The sequence below is a fragment of the Staurois parvus genome, unplaced genomic scaffold (assembly GCF_062004578.1).
Source record: "Staurois parvus isolate SC_StPar_1 unplaced genomic scaffold, SC_StPar_1.0 ptg000131l, whole genome shotgun sequence".
Taxonomy (NCBI): Eukaryota; Metazoa; Chordata; class Amphibia; order Anura; family Ranidae; genus Staurois; species Staurois parvus.
This window is the reverse complement of record NW_028317927.1, coordinates 9,838,723-9,860,277: the sequence shown is the minus strand read 5'-3', so window position 1 is coordinate 9,860,277 and position 21,555 is coordinate 9,838,723. Positions and strand designations below refer to the sequence as shown.

The 21,555-nt window shown below is 42.3% G+C and overlaps 1 protein-coding gene across 2 annotated transcripts in view; it reads left to right on the top strand.

Annotated features, from left to right (window-relative positions):
- The first annotated feature begins 460 nt into the window (after nt 1-460).
- The window catches only part of ARHGEF26 (Rho guanine nucleotide exchange factor 26), a 176,684-nt gene continuing 155,589 nt past the window's right edge, over nt 461-21,555 (top strand). Inside the window, exons 1-4 of one of the 2 annotated variants that reach the window (XM_089672609.1) lie at nt 461-1,385; nt 2,203-2,269; nt 5,498-6,629; nt 14,005-14,044. In XM_089672609.1, the coding sequence (XP_089528735.1) occupies nt 5,574-6,629; nt 14,005-14,044 (1,096 nt within the window). In that variant the 5' untranslated portion in view covers nt 461-1,385; nt 2,203-2,269; nt 5,498-5,573. The remainder of the gene's footprint in view (nt 1,386-2,202; nt 2,270-5,497; nt 6,630-14,004; nt 14,045-21,555) is intronic. The other variant, XM_089672608.1, reaches the window with a different exon arrangement.

Here is a 21,555-nt window from a genome sequence, read left to right as displayed (position 1 = left end):
GTATGCGTTTTTGATGCATTTTGCATCTGCCTAGCAACAAGAAAAAAAAGAAAAACACAGCAAAAACGCAATACAAAACAGCTCAAACGCAACCTGCATAGGTGTTGATTTACCATCAACGGCACAGTGCAAATGCTTGCCAGACTGGGTACAGGTTGACCAGATAGATTAGGTGTGTCCTGTTATATCATTTTGGAAAGTCTAACAGACATTGTACAATCAGATTGTATAGTGTATGGTCAGCTTTCGCCTGATTGCTCGATAATTGTTCAATAGGCTCCTCCGCTGACGTGTCTCCACTCCTCTGACTTTCTTGTAACATATGGTGACCTCACTAGACTTGTCACATGCTGATTGATGACCCCACTAGTCAGCCGGGGCTTGGTGTTCCAGCGAGTCTCCATCAGGGGGCGCCCACACCATGATAGGAAGGTCCAGCCAAGTTGCAGTAGAAGTGCGGAGTGGGCTCAGCCTGCGCTGGGAGAAGTGACAGGAGCTCCTCTACTGCTACTGCGACCGCTACTACTTCCTGGCTGCTTGGCAGCTCTCTGCCTTCAGATCACCGGGGGATCTGCACTCTGCTCCTGCCTGGGTGTCCCTCCCAGAGGAGCCTTGTTACTCCACCCTGTACAGGTGGAGCTGAGACTGCTAACACTGACCTGAGCACACTGGGCGACTAAGCCGGAGAATAACGTTGTGTCTACTCCGATCGTTACTACTGGACACTGATCGGTGCTGGGCAGACAAGGAGCACACACCTCCTGGACACTGATCGGTGCTGGGCAGACAAGGAGCACACACCTCCTGGACACTGATCGGTGCTGGGCAGACAAGGAGCACACACCCCCTGGACACTGATCGGTGCTGGGTAGACAAGGAGCACCGACCTCCTGGACACTGATCGGTGCTGGGTAGACAAGGAGCACCGACCTCCTGGACACTGATCGGTGCTGGGTAGACAAGGAGCACCGACCTCCTGGACACTGATCGGTGCTGGACACACAAGGAGCACCGACCTCCTGGACACTGATCGGTGCTGGACACACAAGGAGCACAGACCTCCTGGACACTGATCGGTGCTGCACAGACAAGGAGCACACACCTGCTGGACACTGATCGGTGCTGCACAGACCTCCTGGACACTGATCGGTGCTGGGCAGACAAGGAGTACAGACCTCCTAGACTTTGATAAGTGCTGGACACACTAGGAGCACAGATTGCCTGGGCAGTGATTGGTCCTGGACAGACAAGGAGCATCAACTTTCTGGACACTGATCAGTGCTGGACACACTAGGAGCACAGACGTCCTGGACATTGATCAGTGCTGCACAGACATCCTGGACATCGATGGGTGCTGGAGTGGAGAAGGATCGCTGATCTAGACGGTAATGTTGTACACAGCCCGATAAATCATCTATTATCTACTTCAGTTTCATCTTTGATTTTCCAGTATAAAGGAAAAGTAGCAATGAAATCACTTTTTGTTGCATATTTATTCTCAGTGGTCCCTGGATCTGGGGGTTCTGGCAGGGGCACCTTATCTTTATCCAAAAGGTACCTGGTCTTTATCCAGGGGGTACCTGTTCTTCATTAAAGGGGTGCCTGATCTGTATCCAGGGGGTACCTGATCTTTATTAAAGAGGTACCTTATATTCATCCAGGGAGGAACTGTTCTTCATTAAAGGGGTACCTGATCTGTATCCAGGGGGTACCTGATCTTTATTAAAGAGGTACCCTATCTTTATCCATGGGGGACCCGATCTTCATTATAGAGGTACCTTATCTTTATCCAGGGTGGACCTGATCTTTATCATCCCAGAAAAGTGTGGGGGTATATGAGTACCCTTGCATTCCTAAAACAATAGGAATAACGTCTCAGGTGTCAGTGGAGGGAGACTTGCTGGAATTTGTGGTTTCACCAGAGAAGTGAAGAGTTGAAGCCTGCCCCCAGCTGTCTATGCTCATTACCCCCATATTGCTTTGTGACTGTTCATTTTGTGCACGTTAGGTGTTCCACCTCCACAGGCAGGTACGTATTAGATCATGGGTCATTGCCTGTCTTAAATAGTATGATGAAATCTAATCGGTGATCAGCAATCTCTTCACATTTCCCAATCTGCCTATTAGTGTGATTTTACCTTTTTCCTGACCCATCACCAGCTGGATGTGGTTTTCATTCTTTTCTTCTTTTATTGTATTCAGCATAAATAATCCTTTCAAGACAGATCGGCTTTCTTCCAAAGGAATCATTGCATTGTGATACAGCCAGGTGAGAAGAACTGGAAAGAACTGCCATTTGTACGGGGAGTTCACAGGCAGCAGTCAGCTTCCTTTATTTAGGACTTTATAAACCTGTATAATGAACCAAAAGGGTATCACCTACATAAGGTTACCTGTCCTGCTGAATACTGTCACTAAAGTCTATATTGCATATGGGTGATGAGTTCAGATTTGAGTTTGAACCAGGGGCGGACTGACCATTCGGGGCACTGCCTGAGGGCCCGGGGTCAGTAGGGGGCCCCATGAAATGCCCCTGGTACCTTTTTTTTTTTTTTTTTTTTTTATAGGCTTTTTTGAGTGTGGGCAAGGACACAGGCCCCATGATCCCCCATTGCCCGGGGGCCCCATGAGTTGTCAGTCCGCCCCTGGTTTGAACCCACCTGAACTATCCTGGTGGGAAGCTTTCAAAGCTGACAGCCAATCATAGGTGGCAGAGGTACTCCCAGACCCTCAGCTTCACAAAAAAATGGCCTTTGCATGGCCGGAAACACCTCCGCTGCCTATGGCAGGCCGTCAGCTTTGACAGTTTCTTGGCAGGATAGCTCAGGCGGGTTCGGACTCCTGACAGATGTTTCATTTCCTGTCATTATTGGTGAAGAATGTGTTTATCTATGTGCATGGTTAGTAAAACTCTTCTAAAGCTGACCATACACTATTCAAGTTGATTGCACAGTCCCCGTTAGATTTACCAAAATTATGTAAGGGTTCTTTCACAAGGGTGCACTCTATGCCGCTCTGTGGGGAAACCATGAGCACATCCCCTGCTAAATCAGAGCAGAACATGATGGATGTCACTTTTGTGATGTCCCCACCCATTTGATTTTTGTCTGCATTTTGACAGTGTACTGTAGCAGACCCAAGATGGATCTAGTGGCTGCAGCATGTATTTAGACTTGTGTCCGTTTACATCAGACTACCTCCAATTGCCCATGTCTAGGTCCAGAAAAGCAGTAAAAGACTTGGATGGACTTGAATGTAAGCAGATATAAACTACCACTTCCACTTGACCATAGATCTGCATGGAGATTCCATTAGGGCCACCTAAAAAAAGGCCACCTAAAAAAACCTGACAGGTGGACCTGATGAGAAAGCACTCATGAAAGGGGCCTAATAGAAGGACACACCTAATAACCCATTTAATTTGCATCAAGTTAGGCAGGCTCTTGCACTACATAGTTGATAGCAGGGGCTGACTGACAACGCATGGGGCCCCCGGGCAATAGGGGATCATGAGGCCCCTGTGTCCTTGCCCAAACTCAAAAAAGCCTAACAAAAAGGTACCAGGGGCATCTCATGGGGCCCCCTACTGACCCCGGGCAGTGCCCGAGTTTCCAAATGGTCAGTCCGCCCCTGGTTGATAGTAGATCTAAGGGAGGTTTTACAATCAGATTGTATAGTGTATGGGTATAAGGAACCAGTGGCCATTTGTTCCTGAAAACAAGAGTTAATGAGGTCTCTGCACCTTCTGGAATACACTGTAAAGCCAGCGAGGACCAACACTGTCTTAGAAGATGAGTGATCATCCACATGTGGCAAAAAATACTTGATCTCTTTTTATAGAGAAGGGAATGCTTTGTACCCACTTGTATGTATTTTCCAAAAGCAATGTGAAATGTTTACTATCTCACTAAAGAAACCCTTCGTATTGCTGAAATTGGGTCCATTGCTTGAAAGAACCAGGTCACATGTGGCCAGACTACATTATATAAACCAGTCAGACTTCTATTGGGATGACTGCTTTAAATTGATGAAAGATGAACTGCCAAGGAGTTCGTCCCTTCACCCATCATGATTCCTTTTAAAGTACACCCGCCATTATATTTGTAATATGGGGTCTGCAATTAATGGTATCTTTCTGAAAATACAAGTTGACTGGCTAATATGCTGACTTACTGGCTGGCCATTCACTGATCAAAACTCAGCTAGTTTAGTAGGGACTGGCCAAATTTTCAATCAATGTGTGGCTTCACTTCTTCACTCGACAGAAGCCAATTGTTTGACTTCTATTGAAAGTACATGCTGGAAACGTTTTCTTGATCGGTGGCAACAGCCCCTGATCATCTTATTCTGACAGCTGCAGGTGCCACTGTCAGAATACAATAGCCCAATGGGGGGAGAAAGCAGTAATAGCGACCACCATGTTCCATGCAGAGATTTCCCTTCGCTTCCTGACCCATAGCCAAAGAGGAAGTGGGAGGAAATCCCTGCAAATTAAGGAAACCTCTTAGGGACCTTCAGGTCTTACCTGTTGGAAGATTTCCCCTCTATTACTTTTTTTCAGGGATAACCCAAAATTTGAGATTTTAATTATTTTTACCTCCAATGATAATTGTAAATAGGACAAATAGAGAGGGTAAATTTCCCAAGAGGGGGAACAAACAGCATTAAAAATCCATCAGGGGTTCTAATCCTACTCCACTCTATCCAAAATTTAAAAAAAATGAATTTACTGTAATTAAGACTGGTCACTGCTGCTCTCTCTCTCCTTGTGTAGGGTTTCTGGTCTTGCTTCCTGCCCTTCCTTTAGCTTTCTGCAGGCAGCCTGTAGTGGGTGGGGCCTGCTAGGCCCCTCCCACCTTTATGCTCTCTGCAGAGTCTATGTACAGCACATTAGATGGTCTTCAGTTATTTTTTCTTTTTTGTTTGTTTTTATTTAGTTATTTTATTTGTATTTTATTGTTTCACTTTGGTGGGGTGTCAATGTGCTCTTCTTTTTTTTTTTTTTTCTTCTCATTTATAAAATAGCTTCCACTTCTACCTTACAGCTGCAGTCCCCTCACTTTATATTTTTTGATAATATTTTTTTTTTTATTTTAGGTGGGGAAGTGGCACTGTTGTATTTTTTTGTTTGTAGCACAGTGATGGTGACACTGCTACTTTAGTATCTGGGTTTGCCAAAGGCAATTGGTGTGTGTAAAGTGGATTTATATCTTTTGTGGCTATTGAATGATATATTTAAATGTAGAGTTGTATGTATTGGGCTGAGCTTTAAGGTTAAAATGACAAAATAGGTAATAATAATGAATTTACAAATCAAACCCGAGCTTTGCAGCAATTAGAGGAATATTCTGCCTAACAGATACGTTTAGGTTAATACAGCTGAAGCTCATTATAAGTATGTAAATCACTTTGAGAATTAGTATTACTCTGCAAACTTTGAGGTGGTGCATTGCATCAATCACTTGATCACTGATGCATAACAGTATCTCTCTTCTAGGAATGGCAGAACGGTGGCGATTTGCTGATTTTCATTGAGGTTTTTGGTGGCTTTTGGAGGATGAATAGACGTTGCCATGGAGGCAGAAAGTGAGGTGGAGTTTTCCAGTGATCTTAACTTTGTTCCATTGTGGAGGAGAGCAAGTCCTCATGTTCCCCAGGGAGAGGGACTGTACTACAACAGTACTCCTAGACCAAGACCACAGTCGTACCAGAACCCTAATGGATTACTTGTCACAGACTTTCCCGTGGAGGATAAGCAGTGCTTCACGGTGACACAGCCTGCAGAAAGGATTACAACTTCTCCAGAAAGCCTTCAAGGAGGAAAATATTTGCACAGCCCTAATGGGAAACTACAGACATCCCCATTGCTATCATCTCTGGAATACAAATCCCCCAACCAGAAACGTTCATCTCAGGTCTTAAAAGTGGTTTCCAATAACTCCATTTCCTTTACTACAGGTGACAACCATTCCTTGCCGAACCAAAAACCAATGATTTCACGGCGTACATCTGGAAATGTTACATTGACACCTGATAGGGAACAGATTGTCTTTGGGTCCAATACTTGTTTTCCATCAAATGGGATGGTAACTGCTAGCAACTGCAGCCCATCTCAGCCAACACAGGCCACCCAGAATACCTTTATTTCAGAGTCTTTGCCAAGTTCTCCAAAGTCTTCTCGGGAGGACAAGCAGTCTCTCCAAAGAACTCAATCCAATCCGGAAAAATCCCCCATCATTTTGAGCACGAACAGTCCTGCGGCTCTCAAAGCTGGAGCCCAGCAAATCATTCCTAAGAGCCTAGCATCAGGAATAAAAGTCACAAATAAAACTAGTAATAACAACCAAAATTCTGATTCTATCAAAAGGTTGCTGAAGACTCGTAGTATGGTGGAGACCAGCTCAACTCGTCTAATGGTGGCTTCAGAAGATGGGGATGGTGAAAATGAGACCGATAGTCCAGGTGCATTGCGCAGAGGGCTTAGGTCAACATCCTATCGAAGAGCGGTAGTGAGTGGAGTTGAATTCAACAACCCATCAGATAGAAAAAAGAGTAACAGAATGTCTCAACCAATTCTCAAGGCAGTTGTAGAAGATAAGGAAAAGTTTTATAGCTTGGGAAGGATAAAGGTAAGTTGGTCTAAATGCAGTATGTCCTTGAATGTTTGACAAATAGGTTTTGGAACATAGAACTCAAAGCCAACATCTTTTACTTGTTTGACTTTGGTTAATCAATAACTAATAATCTGAGTGTGATCATAATGTTCCCTTGTTCATACCTGAAATGTAGGCTTTGCCACATCACAGTTGCGTAAACCAATGCTTGCAATTCACATATTACCAACTTTTAATTATGACTTGTATTTGTAAGCTTTCTAGACACAAGATGTTCAAATGTATCATAACAAGGCTTGTGAATGTGTTAAAAGTGACACTAAACATTATCATCCTCCAAAAATAATACATACGCATCCACTGCTGATTGACCCTGCAATCTATTTTTCATGAAATCTTTTCTTACTGTGTTTTTTTTTTATCTGCTTGATCTCCTGAACCTCTTCTTTTCCCTCTCGCAGCTGTTTCTTTAGAATTAGCAGTGTACATTAATTGCAACCATGTGCACCGATCTTTGCGAAATACAAATCCCATGAAAAGATCAAGTATACACAGATTAGCTGCACTCTTCTCAGACTTTATTATACGCTTCACATTAAAATCATCACATGGTGGGGTACACCAGGACAAGGCAAGATTGATGCGTTTAGTGCTTAGTCGTAACCTGTCACAGGTTATGACTAATAAAGGATTTTGAGAAGGCTGCCCTCTACAAAAAAAGTTACTTTTTTTGAATTATATATACATACTTCAATAGGGTTTTTTTAAACCAGAGTTTGGTGTCACTTTAATTGTTTTGCCCACCAAACTTTTTAAACTTTTCATTAACACTGCAAATCCTGTCTTCAGTAATGACATCTAATGATCACACAGCCTTGCTTTTACATACATAATAGTTCCATATTATACGTGTTTTACAGCACAATCTTACAGTACAGTGATTCACTTGGGAACCTTATTTTTGAGCTTAGGTCACCAAACCCTTCAAATAACATGATGAGGGTCCCACTAAAGCTGGCCATACATGATGCAATTTTCAATTGTTTTCTACACTGATCAGCCATAACTGTATAACCACTCACCATAACCCGTAAAGGCATGGACTGCACTAGACCTCTGAAGGTATGTTGTGGTATCTAGCATTAAGTCATCAGTAGCAGATCCTGTAAGTTATGACCACAGACCAAAACAGTTTTTTGCAGCATATCCCACAGACAGGGGCGTCCCTAGGGTTGGTGTCACCCGGTGCGGTAACAGTTGGTGACACCCCCTCTGATGATCCTCGAGAAAGGATCAGATCTGCGGATTGAGCATAATGGATCGGACTCCTATTCATTATGCTCCCCAATCCGCAGATCCGATCCATCCTGTGGGGATCGTCGGCTTTCTTTACAACTTACCTTTTCGTGAAGTGGGTCCAGTGTCACCACATATAGTTTGCATGCCAACGATCCCCGCAGGATGGTTCGGATCTGCGGATTGAGAATAATGGATCGGAGTCTGATCCATTATGCTCCCCAATCCGCAGATCCGATCCAATTAGATTGAGATCTGGAGAAGACTTAAAATAACTGTTCCTCAAGCCACTTTTGAATTTATTAGACAAACCATCTTCTTCCATTGTTCCGTGTTCTAGTTCTGATCCTCGGGTGCCCATTGTAGGCACTTTTTGGTTGTGGGAATGGGACAGCATGGGCAATCTGACCGTTCTGCGACTACACAGCCTCATGCACAACAAACTGCAATAGACTATGTGCTCTGACACCTTTCTATCAGAACCAGCTTTTACTTTTTCAGTAGCTCTTATCTTGGATCAGACTACACAGACCAGCCTTTGCTCCCCAGACGTATCAATGAGCCTTGACTGCAAAAAAAGGAACATCTCACAAGGGCTGCAGTTTTGGAAATGCTCTGACCCTGCTCAAATCCTTAAGTTTTCCCATTTTCGTTTTTGCTTTCAGCACATCAGCTTCATGGGCAACATGTTTACTTGCTGCTTAATATATATCACCCACTTTCGGATGCTATTGTAAGGAGATAATCAATGTCATTTACTTTACCTGTCTGTGGGCATACTGTTATGGCTGATCGGTGTATGTGTCCTGTTGATAACATATATGTGTAGTGGTCTCCAGAAAAATACAACGCTATGGATAAGGTGTGAATAAACCCTTAGTAAGGCAAACAGAGCTAACCCATAGTGCTCTGTGAATCCTTCATTGTGTAGTACATGTGTATTTTATTTATGAAAAAAAATGTGTTTACATATTAAAGGATCAAAAGCCATTATATTTCAATTTAAGGAACCATTGGGTATGTACTTCCATGAACAATATTAGAAGAGAACCCAACAAATAAAATCTCTTGCATATTTGAGGTATATTTGCTGCCATGTTTCTGCGATTTATCCTAACTTATCCAGAGTTGAATGTCCTTGTGTGACCTTCCATGGCATTGCTCATACTGGAATCTTAATACAAAATAAATAATTAAAATGAGAAGCATCCTTATTTGTACACTTGCAGGGAAAACTACCTGTTGCTTATGAATCTTCAAATGCAATACTTTTAAGATGGATTTATGCTGGCAGCAAATTGAGGTCCACTGGCAGGCAGCTGTGACCCTTGTTAAGCAACTACTAAATGATGGGGCCAAAGTCATGTACTGACTAAAAGACTGAGCTGATCATGCGGGATCTAGGAACAATGTGGAGTGGCACAACTTCTCAAATGTGCAACATTTCATCCTCCCACATGCCTCCTCAGATGGGCCCATACTGAGCAGTTATAGCTGCTTCCAGAGGTGGTTTTTCGCTACCTTTAAAACGCAGTAAACTAACAGCTGCTCAACTTTGTGTAAATGTATCCTTACAGACCAAAAGGAAGCAAAAAGAAGTTCAATGTTGGGCTTTGCACCAGAACTGTTAGCACTTGTTCACACTAGCAGTTAGAGGGAGGTAAAACCCTGAGGTTAAGTACAGCTTTCCCCCCCTCCCCCTCATTGCTGTCCCATTTAGTGTCAGCGACAGCAGTCGTGGGCACACACATGCCACAATGCTTTGCTTGCAGTAGGAATTATACCCCGTTGCTTTCGGCTCGAGTACTGCCCAACAAATGATGGCCATTCAAGTGGATGGTGCAAGTGCCCTGCATCCGTGTGATATGCCATGTGCGGGGTTCAAGGGGTGAGAAGGCAATACAGCACCTCTTCACCGCCTGCCAAATGCTCTCTGAAGAGTGATCCAAACAAATATTGCTCTTCAGAGAGCAAAGCTATTGTGATTGAGCCCTTAAAACTATGTTTTTATGTGTTTTGAAGAACTTTTCTAAACGGATATGGATGCATGTAATGATTTCTCAATGTTTACCTGCATTTAGGTGTGGTCAGTTTAACTGCGTTTAGAGAAAATAGAATTCTGGGTGTCCAGGATCCAATTAAGCACAGCTAAACAAATGTAAAAATGCAGGAAACGTTGTCTGGGAGGCTATACTAAAGGTTATGTTTTACAGGTAGCTTCTAACTTAAAGCAGCCCATAGGTAACTTGATTTTCTTTCCCTCCACCATGGGTGGAAGGAAATAAAACCACTCAATTCCACCATCGGTACAGTCAGTGTTGATGGGGGAATGCCTCCAGCAGTGCTATTGCGTTTTGTGGATTGTGGAAGCCTTCCCGGCCGGCAGAGCACAATGATTACAGTGCATCCTTTAAAGTATTCACAGTGCTTAACTTTTGCCATATTTTGTTATGTTACAGCCTTATTCCAAAATGGATTAAATTCATTTTTTTCCTCAACATTCTACTAACAGAACCCCATAATGACAACATGAAAGAAGTTTGTTTTGAAATCTTTGCAATTTTATTAAAAATAAAAAACGAAAAAAACACATGTACATAAGTATTCACAGCCTTTGTCATGACACTCAAAACTGAGCTCTGGTGCATCCTGTTCCCACTGATCCTCCTTGAGATGTTTCCACAACTTGATTGGAGTCCACCTGTGGGAAATTCAGTTGATTGGACATAATTAGGAAAGGCATAAACCTGTCTATATAAGGTCCCACAGTTAACCCTTCATGTCGGAGCACACACCAAGCCATGAAGTCCAAGGAATTGTCTGTAGACCTCCGAGACAGGATTGTATCAAGGCACAGGTCTGAGGAAGGGTACAGAAAAATTTCTGCAGCATTGAAGGTCCCATTGAGCACAGTGGCCTCCATCATCTGTAAATGGAAGAAGTTCAGAGCCACCAGGAATCTTCCTAGAGCGGACCGCCCGGCCAAAACGAGTGACGAAGGGAGAAGGGCCTTAGCCATGGAGGTAACCAAGTACCCGATGGTCACTCTGAAAGAGCTCCAGCATTTCTCTGTGAAGAGAGAAGAACCTTCCAGAAGAACAACCATCTCTGCAGCACTCCACCAATCAACCCAGACGGAAGCCACTCCTCAGTAAAAGGCAAATGGCAGCCCGCCTGGAGTTTGCCAAAAGGCACCTGAGGGGCTCTCAGACCATGGGAAACAAAACTCTCTGGTCTGATGAAACAAAGATTGAACTCTTTAGCCTGAATGCCAAGCGTCATGTCTGGAGGAAACCAGGCACCGCTCACCACCTGGCCAATACCATCCCTACAGTGAAGCATGGTGGTGGCATCATGCTGTGGGGATGTTTTTCAGCAGCAGGAACTAGGAGACTAGTCAGGATCACAGGAAAGATGAATGCAGCAATGTACAGAGACATCCTTGATGAAAATCTGTTAGAGCGCTCTGGATCTTCGACTGGGGCGACAGTTCATCTTTCAACAGGACAACAACCCTAAGTACATAGCCCACATAACAAAGGAGTGGCAATGGGCCACCTCTGTGAATGTCCTGGAGTGGCCCAGCCAGAGCCCAGACTTGAACCCGATTGAACATCTCTGGAGACATCTGAAAATGGCTGTGCACCGAAGCTCCCCATCCAACCTGATGGAGCTTGAGAGGTACTGCAAAGAAGAATGAGAGAAATTGCCCAAAAATAGGTGTGCCAAGCTTGTAGCATCATACTCAAAACAACTTGAGGCTGTAATTGGTGCTAAAGGTGCTTCAACAAAATTGCAATGCTTTCAAAACAAACTTCTTTCACATTGTCATTATGGGGTATTGTTTGTAGAACGTTGAGGAAAAAAATGAATTTAATCCATTTTGGAATAAGGCTGTAACATAACAAAATGTGGCAAAAGTTAAGCGCTGTGAATACTTTCTGGATGCACTGTACTGCTAGTGGCTATAGCCACCGGCAATAATCAAACATAAAAAATCAGACAGGCTGGTTGTACCCAAGTCGAATCAGCCTGCCCATAAATAGTTTGAATCTCAGCCAGTCTCTGCTGAACTGGCTGACTTTCGATCCATGTATATCCAGCTTTAGAAAAGCTGAACACAGGAGTGCCAGTGTGAAGAAGGCCTCATAGAGTTGACATACCATCCAATAACTGAGTAAGCTGACCCCCTCACTGTGCTCACGCAGATTCTATAAACCAGAGACTAGAAATGATGGGAGGAATAGAGCAGACTTATTTTCAGGGAGATGTTTTGCAAATTTCCTCTCAAGCAGTGACAGGTGGGGAGATCACTTTGCTTGCTCTGACGTTACCTGACATCTAGGCACGCAGATTTGAAATTCCTGTTTTTGAAGGAATAAAATGTTTTGCGTTCTTTTTATAGAAAGTTCTTGCTGTGTTTTCTTGTATAGAAACTTTGCTTAAAGTTGTTTCACCTGCTGTTCAGCATTATGTAGCCAGGAGCAAAATTCACAAATGATGACTTGCTTGGTGAACTTTAACTACTTAGAGAACATTTAACATCCATTGTTCATAAAGATTAAATGTGTATTCTCCGTTCTCATTGTAAAACTGGTAGTGTACAAAGGCCACTTAATGTATTATTTTTTTTGTAGCGTAAAACACTTGAAAAGGCGCGTTTCCGAAAAGTGGATTGTTTGGTAGTGTTACTCATATTGTATGGTTTTGGTGAAGCTAAAGGAGATGTACAGTGATTGCACAATCAGATTATAAAATGTATGGCTAGCTTTAAACATATGTGAACTTTTAGATACATTTTATTTACGTTACATTCGTATTAGGTCCATATTTCAACTTCTTGCCGACCGTTTAATGTATATATGTGACAGCAAGAGAGATGAGCTTTAATACCCAGCCGCAGCTCATATGCGTCTATGGCAGTATGTAATTATGTGCTGAGAGTGCATTGCCAGCACACTGACCATGCAGCTCTTTCGTTAAAGTGGTTGTAAACCTCAGACATGAGATATGGACAAAGCATATCCTCCTATATTGTGTACTTGTCTCTATCTAGAGCACTGAGTGTCATTTCTGTCTGCTGCCCCATTCCTCTGCTATCAGCATGGATCACTTCTGACAAATTTTTCTGACACCAAGAGAAAACAGGTGACTGTGATTAACAGCCTCAGCTTTTTTCCTGTTTGCTGTGTGAAGGGGGCGTGTCCCTTTCCTTCAATCAGTTCTTCAAGCTCTCCTCACTAAGCTCTGTAGTGTGTAATTTCAGCTCCCCGCCCCCTGTTTTCTGAAAGCTCATACAAGCTTTTATAAATTGTGGACTTTTAACAGATGTAGAGAAAAGAAGACTGCAGATAAAAGGTACAACTTGGGTAGAAGGATTTGTTTAATCTATGTATATGATCTGAGGCTGGTCACTTATCTGGGTATATGTAAAGGTTTACAAATACAAGGGTTTTGATTGGGAGCTAGTGGGAAGGGCAACTGACCATGTGAATGCTGTGAGAGCTAATAACAGCAGTCACATGATACAAAAGTTACACAGTCTCCCAGGTCTTAAAGGGCTGCTATGTAGGGTCAGCATTAAGAGGTTAATTGAGATTTATTATTATTTTTATTGTTACTATTTTTTTCAACTCCAATAAATTATTGAAATTGTTTTATTCAAATTCTCACAATTGTTTGAGATTCTTGTATATTAGTTATCTATGCGATATTATCAAATTACTGAATTTTTATATAGCCAGTGATATTGAATATTTCATTTTACTATGACCCTGAGGATTGTATTGATATGCAGATGTTATGTTTTTTCTGATCCCAAAGATGGAAGTTTTTTGGACCCCAGAAAAGCATTGGCTACTCTTTTGATTGTGCCCCTTACTGGAATTCATATATGGTCCTTTTAACAGTGTGGCACTTTAATCCACATTTTTGTTACAAAAATAAAGTCAAATATATAAATTTATATAGTATTTAACTGCTTAGTTAAAAATAATTTTAAGATTACAAAAATGTATATTGATGTATACGTTTCAGTGATAAATCTCTATGTAACTTCTATTAATTTTCTTTTTTTTTCCTCCCTTTAAAAAAGCGGAAAATCCTTCGAGGACAAGGGACATTTGATGGTGAAGGTAGGTGGAAAAACAAATTGACGTGGGCTTGTTCTTAAAATGATTTAAAGGCTTTGTTCTCTTTTCTTTTTTTTTAATTAAGATGCTAGTAGCAGGAATTAACACTCGTTCTGTTTTTTGGGGGGTTTTTCCCCACATTTTCTCCTCTGTTCTTTCTCATTATACTGTCTCCCAGCATCTACCCAACTTCAGGCATGTGAGTGCCCCTGTGTCTAATAGGATCTATGGAGCCTTGTTGGAGTCTCCGGTTTGTGTGTGCTCCTGTTTTCAGCTACAGGTTTCTATGCTGCCGCTCCCAGATCTGCACAAACAGGCAGTGAAAGAGACATAGATCCACAGCTACACCTCTCCTCCTCCTCTTCCTCCACAATGGTGTTTGACAACATCTCATGAGCTTTGGTCCTGCAACTCTCATGCTTCCTGTGTGCGTCACTGAGTGTGGCTGTACATAAGCTTTTAGTTCAAAACGGAAGCTCGCACAAAGTGGCTCCACAACAAGGCTCCATAGGTCCCATCCGGCATAGGGGACACCCACATATCTGAAGTTAAGCAATGTGGCCAAGGGTCAGTATGAGGAGCAAGAACGAAAGAGACAAGCTGAAAAAAAAGCCAGCAAGGGCACGTAAGTCCTGTTATCAGCATCTCAATTCACAAACAAAATATTTAAAATACTTTTAAATATAAACATAAAGCTATGCTAATGATCTTGCCAAGAGTAAAATAAAGAGTAACGGAAGTCAAGAAGCAAATGTTGCCCCAGGAGACCTCCTGTGCATGTCACATATCTGAAGGTTTCAGTACTTGTTCTTCTGAATTTTGCTGAGGGGTTTCTGAATTCAGATTGGCTGATCTTTCAGAGATTAGGTGACAAGTATGTAAGTCTTCAGATATGTTATTGGTACTGTAAAACCAAACAAATCTTCTTGGTCATCCATTTTCCACATCATTAGTGTGCCAGCTGTGACATGCGATTTTCATGTCACAGTCAAAAAGTGCCTGATCCAGCTGTTTTTTTTTTTTTTTTTTTTTTTCAAAAAACAGAAACAAATGATGGCACAATTGTATCCGCCATTTTTATCTTTTGATCGACTGAACTTTTGGTTTTCGACTCTCCTATGGCCTGCCTAGGAGCAAGAAGCAGCATTTCCTCTGGGAAAGGGATGTCACATGCTTTCTGATACTTATTTTTCATTCCAGCAAAACATTTTATGATTTAGTTTTTAATGGATATGTGAGTATAGGTCCACTTTCTGATAAGGTTTCTAATAATGCAAACAATTTAAGCAATGTTTACTCTTGGGCTTGGTTTCCCTGCATACAGTTCTGCATGCACAATTACAGTACATGCATTTGTAATGCATTTGCAGTACATTTTTTATGATTTTCTTTTTTACTGAGTTGCATTGACATCATTGCTATGCTATGGGCAGTCAAGTATTTACATATCTTTAGCAATCCATGATGCAAATGAGTTTTAAAATAAGCAATCAAGGATACCTGTAGCAATGTGCATAGTGGGGGAAAGAATTCTCAACATTCACCCTTTTGCCTCTGTTACAGCATCTCATTTGTGTTCACCTTACAGATTAGAAGGCTGAAAGGCTATAGTCCCTGACGGTGGGGTTCAGGGTGAGCTGAGTTGCTGACAGAAACAAATTCAGTGTTCCTGTGTTTACTATGAAGATGAATTACTCTATAGTGTTTGCAGCTACAGAGATCAGGGGGACTTATTTTAAAGTGTATGCACTGTTTGTTAATAATATGTAAATAATTGAATGTCCACAGCCTGACAACAGGTTTGCAATACTGTCAGTATCTTTAGCTACCAGTGTTTGTTTTGACTACTGTGAAATGGAAAATCATTACATAGATTTGTTACTGCCTTAGTAGCACTGCTAATAAAGTAGCCCAAAACTCTGAAGTAAACTTTTACAGCTTCGTTAGCATGATTAAATGCTTGTCCTCTGTAAGATTTACCCCCCTTTCATGACAAGGCCGTTTTTTGCGATATAGCACTGCGTTATTTTAACTGACAATTGCACAGTCATGCAAAACTGAGCATAAATTAAATTTATGCAATTTTTTTCCCACAAATAGAGCTTTCTCTTGGTGGTATTTGATCAGCTCTGCATTTTTTTTATTTAAACAAAAAAAGCTTGACAATTTTGAAAAATAAACAATATTTTTTTAAAAATCATATCCAATAAAAAAATTAAAATGTCTTCATAAATTTAGGCCAAAATGTATGTCTTCTGCTACAAAAACCCCAATAAGTGTATGTTAACTGGTTTACCTGAAAGTTATAGCGTCTACAAATGGTGGTGTATATACTGGAATTCTTATTTATTTTTTTTATACTAGTAATAGCGGCAATCAGGGACTTATAGTGGGACTACAGTGGACATACTGACACTGGGTGGGAACTGACTAACTGTCACTGACATTTCCAGTGACACTAACACAGTAATCCAGGCTAATAAAAAGCACTGACTATACTAATTACACTGGGCAGGAAGAGGTTAACATTTGGGGCGAGAGATAAAAAGCACGTCCCCGCTGAGAGGAGAGAGAAATGTGTTGTCTGTCCACTGTCAGCCGCTCCACCAATCACCAAGTCCCGGCCATGAACCGCTGGCCAGGACCCAGTGATTGACTACTTCAGCAGCCAATGACAGCGTGGGTAGGGTGGCGTGCACGTGTCCCATACCTGGAAATGCAAAATCACATATATTTACTTGAATTTCCACAGCGCGGCCACCCTGTAGCAGTACATCTGCAATGGGGCAATCAGCAAGAGGTTAATCTAGTACCTCTGTGGCTCAAACAAGTGATCGAGACTATAATGGGGGCTCTGAACTCAACTTGTTTTTGTAAGTGGGAAACCTCTTCCAACTGTGGAAGGTGCACCCTCTGTGCTACTTGACCATTAACACTTGTCTAGTTGCTTGCTGCAAAACTCTTTCATTTTCTTTTTTTGCTTGTCTGCTGTGAAATTAGTATATGAATTTTTTTTTTTTTTTTTTTAAGGCTGCATTTTTGTGTGTGTACATGTGTTTAGCAAATGTATGGACTATGGAAAATCTCTATTCTGAATGTTTCTCCATCGCTTTGCATACTGAAAAAAACATACATATGGTTATTGCTCACAGAAACCTACATAAACATATGAACTAATGCACATCAAAAACATTACTGTGTTACATAAGTATAAATAGGGCTACAACCACACTGAGCAGTGCCTTCAGAATTACATACTGTATGTGTCATTTGAAGCTGAAGGGGTTTGGTCGGTGTAACTGTACTGTAAGTTTACAATCCTCAGGCTGAATAATCTTTTATGTGGAGGCTGTTTTAAAGCTTTGTGTTTGCTTCCTTATCACATGACTGAAGATAAGGAAAGGTACTGCAACACTGTCATTGTTTTTATTGCTATGCAACTTTGTAATATGTTTTTTCTGTGTAGTTACTCTTGTATCTGTGCAAAAAATAGTATTGCTAAATTTAGAGTGGACCTTTCACTATAATTCACCTTTCACATGATGGTGCATGTCAGCGTTGATAAACACATCATTTTCTGTAATAAAAACAAATTAAAGGTAGAATAGGAGAGGTCTAAGAACAGAACCTTGGGGGACCTCGACGGACAAAGGAAGAGGAGAGGAGGAAGTAGAATTATAAGTGACACTGAAGGTGTGGTGGGATAGGTAGGATGAAAACCAATGAAGAGCACAGTCACAGAGAACAAAGGAGTAATGTTTTTTGAGGAGGGGTAGTCAGCTGTATCAAAGGCAACCAAAAGGTCCAGAAGTAGAAGTACAGAATAGTGTCCATTTAGCTGTTAGTAAATCATGTTTGAGTTGTAGGAGAGCATTTTCTGTGGAGTGTTGAGGGAAAATTTTAGACTAAGGGGGATCAAAAAGGTTATTCTTAATTAGGTGGTCACTCAGTTGGTTGTAGACCAGGCGTTCAAGGAGTTTGGAGGAAAAGGGGAGCAAGGAGATGGGGCGTAGGCTGATTGGTGGGGTCCAAGGAAGGTTTTTTAATCATGGGGTGACTAGTACATGCTTAGAGTGTTGGGGAAGATGCCAAAAGAGAGGGCAAGATTGAAGATGTGAGTCAGAGAGTACAGCATAGACCCAGAGGGTGATTGCAGTATTTGAGAAGGAATAGGGCCCAGGGGACAGGTGGTTAGGTGAGCATAAAATAAAGTTGAGCAACCACATCTGCAGTAGCAGGGTTGAATAATGGAAGTGTTGAGTATACCTGTGGACATGGGGTGTTAAGTGGGGAGGGGTAGCTGTAGAGTGGAGATTTCATCATTAATTGTATCAATCTTATTTTTGAAGTGATTGACAATCTTCTGGGCAGTGAGTGAGTTAGTGGGTGAACATGGTGGAGGACAAAGTAGAAAGTTAAAGGTAGAGACTGAGAGTTGATGGGGGCTGGATGAGAAGGTGTTAATGAGAACGATAAAGTAGGTCTGCTTGGCAGTGTGGAGGCAAGAATTGTATTTTTGGAGGGCAGCTTTATATTGTATATTATAGTATTTGTGAGATGCAATCTTACGCCACAGATGCTCAAGAGTATGGCTGCATTTTTTGAGACTTCTGATATCATCTGTTTGCTAGGGTTGTGGGGGTCGGGGCCTGATTCTGTGTGTAGTAAGAGTGAGTAGAAGCACATACCCATTGCTTCCGGTCAAATAAGGAGGTTAGACTAAGAAGTTTAGAAGTAGTGGGAGTGTTGGTATTAACAGGGATGGTGAAGTCTCCGAGAAAGATTGTGGGGATTTCAGAAGAGGGAAAGTAGGGTAGCCAGGCAGAGACATCATCAAGGAAAGTTGATACCAGTCCTGGGGGCCAGTAGATCACAGCAATTCTTAAATAAATTGTAGAAAAAGACATATACAGTGAGCTTCAATAATGAGAGGGACAGAACCACATCAAATTCACACGGCATGTGAAAGAAGATTTCTTTCTATTGTTCCTGTTCACATATGTCTGGTGCAGCTGGAGTGCAGATTCAGTGCGAATTGAATAAGAGTCCTGTCAGTTTTCTGAGCAGTGTGGTCGACTAAGGTGGGAATTCAGACTCATTGGCTTGTATGGGAACTCTTCTGAATCACAAATGTCTTTTAGTTGTGAACAGGTGAAAATCCTGACATGATCCTGATCTTGATGTAAACCTGATCTGGGCCTGATGTAAACCTAATCTGAAATGCTAAACAACTACTTTGTCAATTAGCTGTGAAAATGGAGAAGCTCCCATTTGTGAATCCACACTCAGTACTTCTAAGCAGGATGCAGAACCTCCTGAGAGAGAGAGAGAGCCCCCCATTATATCTAAATAGCCTTGTAGTGATACTATAAGGAGGAAAAAGGGAAATGGTTAACTAGCACTCAAGGGTACACACAGTAGACATGCCACAGTAGTTGCACCCACCAAATATGCCTTAACTACTATGTCACAATTGAGTCTCACAGACTCACACAACCCAAATTTTCCACTGTATTCACTTTTCTGCACACAGGTTTACAAAACACCCTGGTCAGGACTATGTGATGAACAAAACCGCATATAGAGACCAGGGGCCAGGAGTATGTCATGTAAAGAGTGCAGCAGTAAGGAGTATGTAATGCAGAGGTTACATAGGTCAGGAGTATTTAAAGAGCAGAGTACAGGGTCAGGAGAATGTAATGTGGGGAGTACAAGGTCAGGAGTATGTAATGAGTAGTACATAATGCGCAGGAGTATGTAACAGACAAAGTAAAGTGGTCAGGTGTGTGTAACACACAGAGTGCAGGGTCAGGACTAAATAATGCGTTGAATGCAGGGGTCATAAGCTCCTTAAACATAGAGAGCAAGAGTATATGAAAGTTATTATAAACTTTAAAATATTTTATTATAAATTAACAAACATGGTATACTTACCAGCTCTGTGCAATTGTTCTGCACAGAGCAGCCCCATCCTCCTCTTCTCGGGTCTCCCACAGATGCTCCTGGCTCCTTCCCTCTGCCGAGTGACCCCATAGCAGACTGCTTGCTATGGGGGCACTAGTGCAGGCTTGATCCCGAACCGGCTCTGTGTTCCCACTGACTCGGCCTCTGCTTCCTCCTCACTGGCTGTGATTGACAGCAGCTGGAGCCAATGGCTCCCCGGTGCTGTCTCTGAGTCAATGAGGAGGGAGAGAGCCGAAAGAACCGCTGCTCTTGTGCACATCATTGGATTGAGATTGGGCTCAGGTAAGTATTTAGAGGGGCTGGGGGGAAACTGAGCATTTAAGGGGTTTTTTTTTACCTTAATGCAAAGTATGCATGAGGGTAAAAAAACCTTCAGCCTTCACAACTATTTTAAATTCAGACTGCTGGAGTACATAATGCTTAGCATTCAGGGTTGAGGAGTATGTTACTCACAGGGTGCAGGAGTACATAATGCACAGAGTTCAGGGGCAGGAGTATATATAACACACAGAGTGCAGCAGCCAAGTTGAGCAGTGCCTTGCATGGTCCTTACTGCTGCACTCTGTATGCTGTGATATGGGTTGTGTATTCCTGACTACTGTACTCCCAGCGTACAGAGTGCAGAGTTTATTAGTATTTAGAACGCAGCACTTAGTGCTGCCAAGGCAACCCCCCTTTCTCCCAATGCAAAAATCTACCCACTTACCCCACAACCCCCCACGGCATCAATCCCTTTGCTTTCACCCCTTTAGCACAAATCCCACCCCCAAAAAGAAATCTTCTCCATCTCAGGCAAAAACTACCCTCCCACAAGCAAAAATCCAAACAGCACAAACCCTTCCTTTATCGTTATGAGTACAAATCTCCCTCTTCCAAGATAAAATCTCTCCCGGCACAAATCTTACCCTTACCTCCCCCTCAGGCACACATCTCCACTGAGCAGGATTTTTTCCCCCTTACTCCTATCACAAATACACAGATTCTTCCCAACCACCACCACCAAAAACACAAAACCCCTCCTCCAAATTTACCTGCTCAGACCTCAGGAACAAAGCAGTGGCAAGTCCCAGGCTTCTTCTTGGTTGTGTCATGGTACCAAGCTAAGGAGAAGCCTAAGGGCCTTTCCCAACTCTGAGCCCCCCTATATCTGAGGGTCTGGATATTGTGTGTGACAGAACTGCAAAAATACCTTCATACTGTCACTATGCTGGCATTGCAAACCCATGGCACAAAGAAAGAGACCCGGGGCATGTGTCTAGGGTACCTAATGCATTCAATGCCCATGACATACACTTGGTTAATGTATAGAAATGACCCCTAATTCAAAATCAAAAGGTGCTATTGTCTATGTATTCGAGCCAAAACCTTCTTTTTCTAAGAGCCTAACCTCTTTTTACAGGTTATGTGATTTATGCTGTGACTCTTTTGTCCTCTAAGGCATGCCATCTCATTCTAGACTACGGATAGTAAACGTTACAACCTCTTTCTGTTTTAATTGCCAATATTTCATAGGAAAAAAGTGTTTACAGTCCACACGTTCTCTACATACT